We start from the raw sequence: 12033 nt of genomic DNA on the forward strand, positions 1-12033 counted from the left end.
ACAGGACATGTGCTGCAAATAATCCCAACCCAAACACATTTTTAAAAACACGCTGCATTTTCACACAACGCAAAAAAAATAGAACACAACGGAAATGTTTCAAGGGGATCCAGAAATGTGACTGACTCTGCTGTGCCGTGACTATTATTCAGTTAAATTGAAGGTGATTTTTGAAAGGTGAGTATTTTTTAGTTTTGTTTGTTTGTTAATTTTAATATCCTGATTCTTGTCTCTTTAGTATTTATTTGCCTTAACCATAACCTAAATTGCCGTGTTCGTAGCGTTTTAGGGTCTAGAAACATTTCCATTGTGTCGTGAGAAAGTGTAATGTAATGTGTATTTATATGGAATAATCTAGTGCACTGAGCGAGTTTGTCAGTGTTGATATTTACAGTAATGAACGTCTTTACAGCCAGGTCACGTCATTTATCCGGAAACCACAACGTTGGATTCCACCATTAGATCGGTAGTTGCTTTCATATGTGTTTATTCTCCATTAATTGTCTCCTCCATTACTTCTTGCACTAAGAAATACAAGGTGTGGTGCACAGTTTTAAATTTGCCTGTCTGACTGTATGCGTGAGTTATGGTGTGTTATTTTTTCCATTTCAAACAGCGCAACATTTCTTTGTGGCTCGTTGCCATGTTGTTTGTGTATTTCTATGGCAAATGCAGGGGGAATTATGGGAACCCAGAGGGGAACCTCAAGTGTCATGGTTAAAACTGTTTTTCTTTCAAATAAATAGATGTGAACTTCACCCTCAATTAATCAATAATTGATGCATCGTCTAGCCCTAATTTCAGTGGTACTTCCAACTGCTTGGTCCCAGTTTGATGAGCTGTTGTCCCATGTCGGCAGGAGGATTTTATACCCGTGAAACCAATAATAGGTGTTACGTTATTATGTCCCTGCTAGAGTAAGGTCACCAGCTCAAGTCTGGTTACTTACTGAAGCTAGGCAGGGCTAAGCTTCAGTCAGTACTTAGATGGGACTCATGGAAGACCACATAGGAAAACAAGGTTGCTGATGGAAGTGGTGTAAGTGAGGCCAGCAGTAGGCGCTCAGCCTGTGGTCTGTTTGAGTCTTAATGCCCCAGTATCGTGAAGAGGGACACTATACTGTCACTACACTGGCGGCCCATCTTTCAGATGAGACGTTAAACCGAGGTCCTGACTCTTTGCTCTTTAAAAATCCCATGGCACTTCTCATTAAGAGGAGTGTAACCTGTGTGTCCTGGCCAAATTCCCTCCATCGGCCCTTTCCAATCATGTCATCCCAATCTTCCCCATCTACTAAACTGGCTGCATCTGTCCCTCCACTCCACCAATAGCTGCTGTGTGGTGAGCGCACTGGCGCTGTTGTCTTGTGGCTGCTGTTGCATCATCCAAGTGGATGCTGCACACTGGTGGTGGTGTGGAGAGACCCCCCTCACAATTGTGTAGCGCTTTGAGTGTATGGCCATACACAATAAATACGATATATAAATACACATTACATTACATTACAAGCTCCTGATTGGTTACACGGCGTGAGTGCCCGCCAAAGTTTAGATTTTTAAACTTGAGTGATTTGTGCAGCATGTCTAATTGTGTCTTTGCTTGACATGTAAATCAAGTGGTACTAGTGGTACTGCGTGCTAACATATAGCACCAATGTGCTCACGGCGACCCGAGTTCGAATCCCGGCTCAAGGACCTTTGCCGATCCTTACACTCTTTCTCATTTTTCCCCAATGCTTTCCTTTTTGAATTCTTTACTTTCCTGTCATAATAAAGGTGAAAAACCCCTAAAAAAGTTATATACTCTACAACGTTATACAGTAATGCCAGTTTACTCATTTGTTGCTATTTTCTGTGGTAAACTGTGTGTAAGTGAATAAGGCTTGCATCATACGCAATTCGCTTTACTTGTCAGTCATGCATAATATGCATTCACAACCTGTTGGAAGTCAGTAATTGATGTTTATCCTTTTAAAATTGTAAATATTTTTTGTTATAAAAACACGTTGATCAGATTCATAACTAATCCGTGTAGTTTGATTATGGATTTATGTGCTTTTGGAAGCTTTAAAATGAAAGACCCTATGCAACACCATTATGCAACGTGGAAGGGCCAGCATACAATTTAAAACTACTCCAATTGTTTGTCTGACTGAAAAAAAGTCATATGCTGTACTGTACAATGAGTATAGCTTGAGGGTTAGAAAATGATGGGGTAATTTTATTTTTGGGTGAGCTATTTCTTTTAAGGCACCAATATGCACCATTTAGGGGCAAATGAGGAACAAAGGTGCACCCCAGTGACAGCTTTTGTACCTTTTTGTCTGAGAGTGAAACTGAGGAAAGAGCTTTTGAGCTTGTTTTGTGTCTTACTGTGTTTTTGCCTAACATTTTTGGAGGTTTGTTAAATAAGTCCATTAGTTAGATGTGAGTTGTCAATTTTAAAAGTTATGGAGTTTTTTTTTCTTAATGAATGAATAAAAAAAATACAACGACTATAAACAAAATTGATGAAATACCTTTGTTTTGTGAATCAACATAAATTAAATTCTGAAAAATAATGTGATGCCGAAAATTCAGCTTTGCCATCACATGAATGAATCTCAAAATGAAAAAATCTAATTGCTAAAATACTTTTCTACTTTTGTTCATTTATTCATTCATTTTCTTCTCGGCTTAGTCTCTTTATTAATCCGGGGTTGCCACAGCGGAATGAACTGCCAACTCATCCAGCATTTGTTTCACGCAGCGGATGCCCTTCCAGCCACAACTTATCTCTGGGAAAACTAATGTTGTTGTTTTGATTGAATAAATGCAGGTCTTGGTGGGCGTTTTCTTTCAAAATTGTAAAAATATTCATCTTTTCAGTGATTTACAATTTTTATATTAGATATTTGGTCAATTATATGCATCTCATTTTATAATTTCAACAATTTAAACAATTATTAATATACTCTGTTGGGAGTTATGATATGGCTGAATTTTTAATGATTTATAAAGATTTGCGATATACTCGTACATGTTGTTACTTGCAACATGAAAACCAATTAACGCTTTCAATTAAACGTCAATGTGCAGAATGATTAAAAATCATAATCCTAATCTTGAACAAAAAGAGAGTAATAAAAAAGAAGACGAGCTAATTTGATTTCAGCTTGTGTAAAGAAGTTGTTAGTTAACGTCTCCAGTAATTAAAATGGTTCTTTATTGGCAGATGCAGGAAGCAGGAGTTTGAATGTTGCTGTAGGGCACTCATTTCTTCATACATAATTTTTTTTTATATAAGCCAACATTTATAAATGTCATGTTACTGGTTATGCTCTAGCCTCAGGAATGGTATTTTATGACAACAGAGCTGCTGCATTATTAGATTAGCAAAGAAGTACCGGGATAAAAGTTTGGATATGAACACTTTTGTCTATGGTAGACATCAAAACAGAGCAAATTATATTTTGAAAGTAAACTGAGAGAAACCAAACATGACGCTGCTGACAGGTGTCACTGCTTAAAATTGCTTAAGGGTTTTCTGAGTTTAAACTTTGTTGTAAACATTTCGTGTGGTGCAATTAGGTGCCAATTTTACTATCATCAAGTGTTTTTTTTTAAAGATATTTGAATGCCTCAAAATATTTGGATATTTTCTGGCCTGTAAAAATAATTAATTGAAATCTAATTAAAGTTCTGACAATCTTAGTTTTTTTATTGTGTTGCTTAAATGGACCAACAATTCTGTCAGATTCTGTTGGATAATTGTGCAATCTCTCTTTTAAACAATAAATAAATAAATAAATAAAGATCCTCAATGTATACACCATCAAGCAGCTCTTTAACAACATCGATATTTTGATAGTTTTAAGTCTTTGTCTATTAATATTTAAATATTTTTTAATTTGTATGTTTTTTATGTATTTGACAGTTTGACAGCTTTACTGATATTTAAGCAGTTCTCTAAAAACACTGAAGTATTGAGGGAATCTTAAACATAGGCAGTTTGAAATTATCTAATGATAACTTTTCTAAACAAAGAATGAATTTATTTATTTGGCTGTTTTGCATTTGAGTTAGGACAGTTGACTGCAAACGAGGTGTGGAGAAAAGAGTGATATTGTAATTCTTTTACAAATAATCCTAAGTATTTTTAACCTAGAAACAACTGTTTTATAGTATTCTTATTAGGAACAATAACAACAGCAACAGCCATAACAACAACAAAATTCATAACAACAGCAACATCAGCAACAACAATCATAACATGAATAACAACTGCAGCCATAACGACAACAATCATAGCAATAATATTAACAACTACAACAACCACAACAACAATAGTGACAGTCATAAAACAACAATAATTTTAACTACAATAATCGTAACAACAATAATCGTAACGACAACCATAGCAATAATAAACCACCACAACTATGATGACAATCATAAAACAACAATCCTAACAACAATAATAACAACAATCACAGCAATAATAATAACCACAAGAACAATGACAACAATCGTAATGACAACAATCATAACAAATCATCCTAACAACTACAACTGTAACAGCAATGCCAATCATAACAACAATCATAGCAATAACAATAATTATAGCAATAAAGCAATAATCATAGCAATAATAACAACCACAACAAACATAAAACAACGACTGTAACGACAACAACAATAATCGTAACAACAACAACAACAACAATAATAGTAACAACGACAATAATCGCAACAACAGCAATCATAACACTCATAGCAATAACAACAATCTTAACAATAAAACAGTAATCATAGCAATAATAACAACAATGATGACAATCATAAAACAACCGTATCAACAACAACAACAACAATAATAGTAACAACAATAATCGTAACAACAGCAACAATCTCAACAACAACAGCACTCATATCAACAATCATAGCTATAAAAACAATCATAGCAATAATAACAACAAAAATTGTAACAACAATAATCGTACCAACAACAACAATCGTCAATCATAACAACAATCACAGCAATGATAATAACAACCACAAGAATAATGACAGCAATCACAACAACAAATCATCATAACAACAACAATAACAATTGTAACAACAACGCCAATCATAGCAATAGCAACAGTCATAGCAATAAAACAATTATCGTCGCAATAATAACAACGACGACAATCATAAAAGAACAACAACTGTAACGACAACAACAATCATAACAACAACAATAATAGTAACAACAAAAATAATTGTAACAATAATCGTAACAACAGCAACAATCGGAAAAACAACGTAATCATAACAACAATCATAGCAATAATGACAATAATCATAGCAATAAAAACAGCAATAATCGTAACAACAGCAACAATCGGAAAAACAACGCAATCATAACAACAATCATAGCAATAATGACAATAATCATAGCAATAAAGACAACAATAATCGTAACAACAGCAACAATCGTAACAACGTCAATCATAACAACAATCATAGCAAAAATAACAATAATCATAGCAATAAAAACAACAATAATCGTAACAACAGCAACAATCGTAACAACGTCAATCATAACAACAACAGTCATTGCAATAATAACAACAACAACAATTTCAACAATCATAAAGCAACAATAGTAACGACAACAATTGTAACTACAACAATTGTAACAACAACAACAACAACAATTGTGACAACAACGAGAATCATAACAACAATCATAGCGATAACAACAATCATAGCTATAATTACAATAATCACAGCAATAATATTAACAACCACAACAACATTTGACAAAAATGATAAAACAGCAATTTTAAAAGCAGCAATTGTAACAGCAATCGTAACAACAGCAATCATAACAACAATAATGGCAATAACAACAACAATCAAAGCAATAATAATCATAACCACAATATTAACATCAACAATGATGACAATCATAAAACAAACATAACAACCGCAATTATAACAACGATCATGGCAATAACAATAATCATAGCAGTAATAAGAATCACAACGACAAAAGTCATGAAACTACAATCATAACAACAACCATGACACTAATGATAGCAATAATCATAGAAATAACAATAATCATAGTGATGATGATGTATTTTTTATATCTTCGTAAGGTGTAGGCACTTCTAGCAGCCATGCTAACCAGCCGATCCTCAAGGCTATTTTGCTTTAACCATCACCCTTTATAACCCATTATATCCCACTACAACACGCAGCTTGACATGCATCACTATTTTACCTCTCACAAGTGTTTCAGGTTGCTTCAAGGACCAAGCATGTATTGGATTTTTTTTTTCTCTTTCTCTGCAGGACTTTGACATTGACATTGTAGCAGTGATCAATGACACCGTTGGCACCATGATGACCTGCGGTTACGATGACCATCACTGCGAAATTGGCCTCATTGTCGGTGAGTCAACAGTCTTTCGTTTGCACTTATATTCTCACTGAAATCAGTGGGAAAATATCAGTCAGGGTGTCGGTGATATTGTCAAGCAAACTGATGTGCTTGGTGTGAACGAAAGGTGCTTTGTTTAAACATGGACCTTTTTGTTCTGCCGTTTATTTAGCAAAATGGTTGAGGGAACACTGGAGCACGCACTTCAGACATTTAATAGCATGTCAAGGTCTATTATTATGGACTAAGAAAATTATTTTCGGTGTCATCTTGACAGTTCCTAATCCTTGCGCGCCTCTACGTGAGCTAATTGTTTTCATTCATTTTTCCCAATAGTCTGTGAAATGTGCGTAATTGTAGAGGCAAGAGCAGACGTCCTTGAGTCTTTCACTTTTTCTGCTTCGGATATTATACACTCTCTCTTTTACAGCAAGAACACAACTCTTTAGGATGTTTTTCACTTTTTTTTTTTTTTTTGCGTTGATTTGTTGTAATATACAGTTGAAGTCAAAAGGATGATTCGAGTTCTTTTTCAAATGTTTTTTTAAGTGCTTCTTATTATTTTTTAAGCTTATTAGTTTAATTAATTTAAAATAACGTATATATTTTGTCCTTGCCATAGAGGCAGGGCTTAACTAGAGTAATTAGGTGAACTGTACAAGTTTAGTTAACTGGGCTAATTATTGAATAACTGGTTTGTTCTGTAGCCAATCAGATTAAATTATTTCTTAAAGTGGCTGATAATATGGACCTGTGATGATATGGAATTGTTTTAAAGCACCTAAAAGCAGCTTATTCCAGGCAAACTAAAATAAATAAGACTTTAGACTCTAAATAAGACTCTAGAAGAAAAAATAAATATAGGAATACAGTGAAAATGTCATTGCTCCATTAGGATATATATAAAAAAAAAACATTCACATGAAGAAAATTTCCACTCTAGTGCATATACATTTAATATCAGAATTATTAGCTCTCCTTTGAATACTTTTTTCTTTTCCTAAATATTTCCCAAATGATGTTTAACAGAGCAAGGAAATTTTCCCAGTATGTCTGATAATATATTTTTGGTAACACTTTACAATAAGGTTCATTAGTTAATGCATTTACTAACATGAACTAATCATGAGCAATACATGTACAGCATTTATTAATCATAATTGAACATTTACTAATGCTTTATTAACAACCAAGTCCATGCTTGTTAACATTAGTTAATGCACCATGAGTTAACATGAACTAACAATGAACTACTGTATTTTCATTAACTAACGTTAACTAACATGAACAAATACAGTAGTAAATGCATTGTTCATTGTTTGTTCATGTTAGTAAATGCATTAATTAACATTAACTAATGAACCTTATTGTAAAGTGTGACCATATTTTTTTCTTATTTGTTTTATTTTGGCTTGAATAAAGCAGTTTTAAATTTTTTAAAACCCACTTTAAGATCAATATTATTAACCCCTTTAGGCTATATTTTTTTCTGTAGTCTACAGAACAAACCATCATTGTACAATAACTTGCCTAATTGCCCCAACTTATTACCTTAAATATTTAAACTATTAAGTTTATAAATGTTGAAAAGATCTTCTCTCCATTAAACAGAAGTTGGGGAAAATAAGGGGGGCTAATAATTCTATTAATTATGACTTCAACTGTATTATAAATCCAAAGAGTAACACAAAAAAAAACAAACAAATGAAATGTCAAAAGGGCACCTAAGTTACTCTTTTTTTCAAGATTTAAGATCTCCAGAATGTGTCTGTAAAGTTTTAGCTCAAAACAGCCATCAGAATATTTATTAAACTTTTTTTTAAATTTAGGTTGTTAGGACATTGAAGCCGCTTCTGTTGCCTGTGCATTTATTGCAAATGAGCTAGTTTACCCTGCCCACCATTCCCACATGCGTGTCAAAGCCACAGAGATCGCTCTAATGGGCAAACCAAAAAATTAAGCAGATCTCCCTTACTACAGTTAAAACTTTCCCAGCAGTTTTTGATATATTTGTTGTGGAGTTGATCCAAGCCTTTCTGCAACAATGAGTCCCACACAATGTTGTTACAAAGTTCACACACACACACACACACACACACACACACACACACACACACACACACACACACACACACACACACACACACACATTTATCTTTGCACTGTTTTTGCACTGCAAATGTGACAGAATACACATTAACATACAATGCTGTTGAGACATGTATGTTAATGTACAAAATAAATTTGATTTACGTCCACAAACTGGGATTGAAGCAACTTGTGATGAATTACAGCAATTTTATAACAAACATGCACTGTTTTAAAAACGTTTAACTTGTAAAACTCCTTGAGGTGCTGCTGATCACAGAGAGCTGAACAGATCAGTTGCTTTGCACACATCCTGTCTTGTTAATATGATTATATGCATTACTACGGAGACATGTTAATATGAGGCTGTGGTGGGCCTTAAAAAGGGAGGGGTTTGGATCATGTTTTTATGTCAGATTATTTAAAAAAGAGACTTACTTTGTTTCTATCACTCCAATATGACTGTGGACACACTATACCTACACACAGTTCTGTTCGAACAGCTTCCAAAAGATTTTCATCATAGGTGCCCCTTAAATGACTATCAATGACAAATGAAAATTAATATAGCAGGCAAATCAAAAATAATAATAAAAAAAATACACAAATGGTTGAAAATCCATTCAGATAAAAAAAAAAAAAAAAAACGATTACGTAATCAAACTTTGTTTATTATGAACTCGCATTGTAAATATACATTGGACAAACACATTAATACACATTTAAAACAATAAAGCAGTTAAATTTTATTTATTTATAATTGGGATTAAGGGAGCGATTTGTTTGTCCAGTCATTATACTTTACTTCTTAACCCTCTGGGGCTGAGGGTGTTTTGGGGCTCTGGAGAAGTTTTGACATGCACTGACATTTGTGTTGTTTTCAGTATCCTAAAAACATATTAATGGCTTAAGTGTGATAACACTGTAAACAGCAGTAATACCCTACAATAATACCCAGACAGCATGTTTGTATGTGTTTGTGTTTTTGAGAAAGAAACATTTATGCGTGATTGGTAAAAAACTAAAATTTTAAAGTCACTGAAACAAGGCCGTGAAACACACAGAGAACATTTGTGCACAAGACTTTTGAGAACTGTATTTGGTAGTCTAGTGTTTTTCCTTCAAAATGATGTGAGAATCATCTTGTTCACTTGCTCACAGAAAACAATATAATAAATTAAAAATTCTAAGTCACTTTTTGAGTGAAATTGGTTTATGCGAGAAGGTGTGAACTCTCATTACTATGCAGTAAGTCACACCTGAGAAGACAAAGACCTGCATAATGAGCTGCATAATGAGCCATCAGACAGGTATGTGACTAGGAGGGAAGAGTTTCAAGAAGGAATCAGAGGAAAGTTTATTTACTTTTTGTTTGCAGTTTATTTAAAATATGTTAATCACACAAAATAACTGGAGATACACTTGTGAGAGTCAGTACACTCTATAAAACTCTGCAAACTTTTAAACTTACACAGCAAATCTACTGATTTTAATTTTTATTTTTTTTTTGTAAATGAAGTGTTTTGTTGCAAAATTAGATTTATCCATTTTGAGAAATGTTGGTTATTTGACATTATTATTTAAGACATCAACAGTCAGGTTCATTCACAATTTTATAAATTAAACTATTACTTGAGCTCAGTGAAGTGCAGGAACACAATATTTTATTCTTTAAATCCAGGATATTTTTATTTAACTTTGTCTATAAATAGTTTATAAATAAGTCAAAAACATGCCGAAATGCAACGTATTATTTTAACATTGTCAAACATCTTAAATTGGTTAAAAACAATACATTATAATATATGGAATAGTATATACAAAGTTTGAATTATAATAATAAGATTCTGAGTTAGTTTTGGTAATCTCATATTAGAGCAATGTTATTTTAAAGAATGATAATTAATACATATTAATAAAAATTACTGTGAGCAAAAGAAAGCAGGTGAAAAACACACCATGTGCGATTAATGAAATCTTTTAAACAGTCGCGTGCATCACAGCAGCTTTTGGCGCAAGTGATCATCCTCTCATTCGGTATTCACAGTAATTATTTAAAGAATAAACTTACAAAGGACACTTAGAAATGTAACCTTGCAGACAGGTATCCTGTGATGGGGAGCAGCGCAGGAAAAAGGCAGTATTTCATTGTAACCGCTGGCCTTCTTCTTGACATCAGCGGAGACTGACAGACGCAAGACCACTTGGTTCACTTTTGTAGCGTCTTTAAACATTTAGTGACGTTGAAGGCTACATCTTCATCTAATAGTTTGTCGGAATGACATAGACCAACATTACTCTCATTACTGAGCAAACTCGGAGTACTTCTTCTCTACTTTAGCTCTCTTTGCCACTGGTCCTTTTCCTCTGTTGTTTTCACATCTGGATTTACATATGAAGCGCGCTTACTGAGAGGCGGGACCACGCTGCTGTAATGAGGCGATATAGGAGAATCCGTACCAGCCCTTACTTTTATACGGATTACATAAAAAGAGATCATTTGTTTTCGACTTGAATTGGTTAATGCAAAAGTAGACATATCAAGCTTTATATATATATGTCATAAATCATCATCTTTGTTGACTATTTGCCGAGATTCCTTTCATTTTAGTGACATGTTTTTCTGACCACAGTCTGCTTGTGTCTTCAGACGCTTGTAATAACAATGCCCCGTGGGCGTGGTCGCATTAAAACTAATGAGATAAGACTGAGAAATTAGACATAGCGTTGGTTTCATACCGATTACTTTATCAAGCAATGTTTGTTTTCAACATGCATAGCTGTGTTTAAAAGTAGCCACTTTAAGCTTTCTAGAAATACATTTCTCATCTGGTTGTGTTTTGTATTCGCGGAGTTTTAGCGCATTTTACCGACGCGTTTCTAAAAACAATTCACGGAGAGAGAAAAGACAGAATGCCTACACTGTTTGTTTTCCATATTTTGCAAAAGCACACACGTTTGTTGTTGTTGTGAGTGTACACAACAAAAAGATGACACATAACAGATTCAATTGATGTATTGATCTTATCTGTACGCTCAAAACTGAAAGTGTAATTTAAGTTCATTTCAGCAGTTTGACGCCACCACAGGTCAAAACGCGTATACGCGGTCTTCGACCCCAGAGGGTTAATGAAGTCTTTAAAACCGATTGTCTGGCTATTTTTCTTTAGAATGTTTAAGACACATGTTAATGAGAACAATAATTGTGTACCCTCTCGTAATCATGCAAATAGAGAAAATCCTCTATAGTTGAAGACAGCTGGTATATTTTGAATCATAAGGCAGCGCTGGGGGACTTCAGAAGGGTTTAATGGTTGTTGGGCTAATAAAACAAGCTTACTTGAGGCTTACCCTGCCATATTCCACAAAGCGTAAGCTGTTGAGTGTACATTTTGAAATGTAATTAAAAATCACGAAGAACTAATGAAGTATATTCCCATGTCAACAGCTTTTGAACAAGTGTATTTATTATTTTTGGATTTTCAGGAATCTGTTGAGACACTGCTTAAAAAGTTTGAAAGAGAATAGCAT

General features: G+C 33.9%; 1 protein-coding gene across 1 annotated transcript in view; it reads left to right on the forward strand.

Moving 5' to 3' along the window:
• The window catches only part of hk2 (hexokinase 2), a 140671-nt gene that overhangs the window by 34645 nt on the left and 93993 nt on the right, over positions 1 to 12033 (forward strand). Inside the window, 1 exon segment of the mRNA NM_213066.1 lies at positions 6327 to 6426. Within this exon segment, the coding sequence (NP_998231.1) occupies positions 6327 to 6426 (100 nt within the window).

The sequence above is a fragment of the Danio rerio genome, chromosome 5, assembly GCF_052040795.2.
Source record: "Danio rerio strain M-AB ecotype USA chromosome 5, GRCz13ab, whole genome shotgun sequence".
Lineage (NCBI taxonomy): Eukaryota > Metazoa > Chordata > Actinopteri > Cypriniformes > Danionidae > Danio > Danio rerio.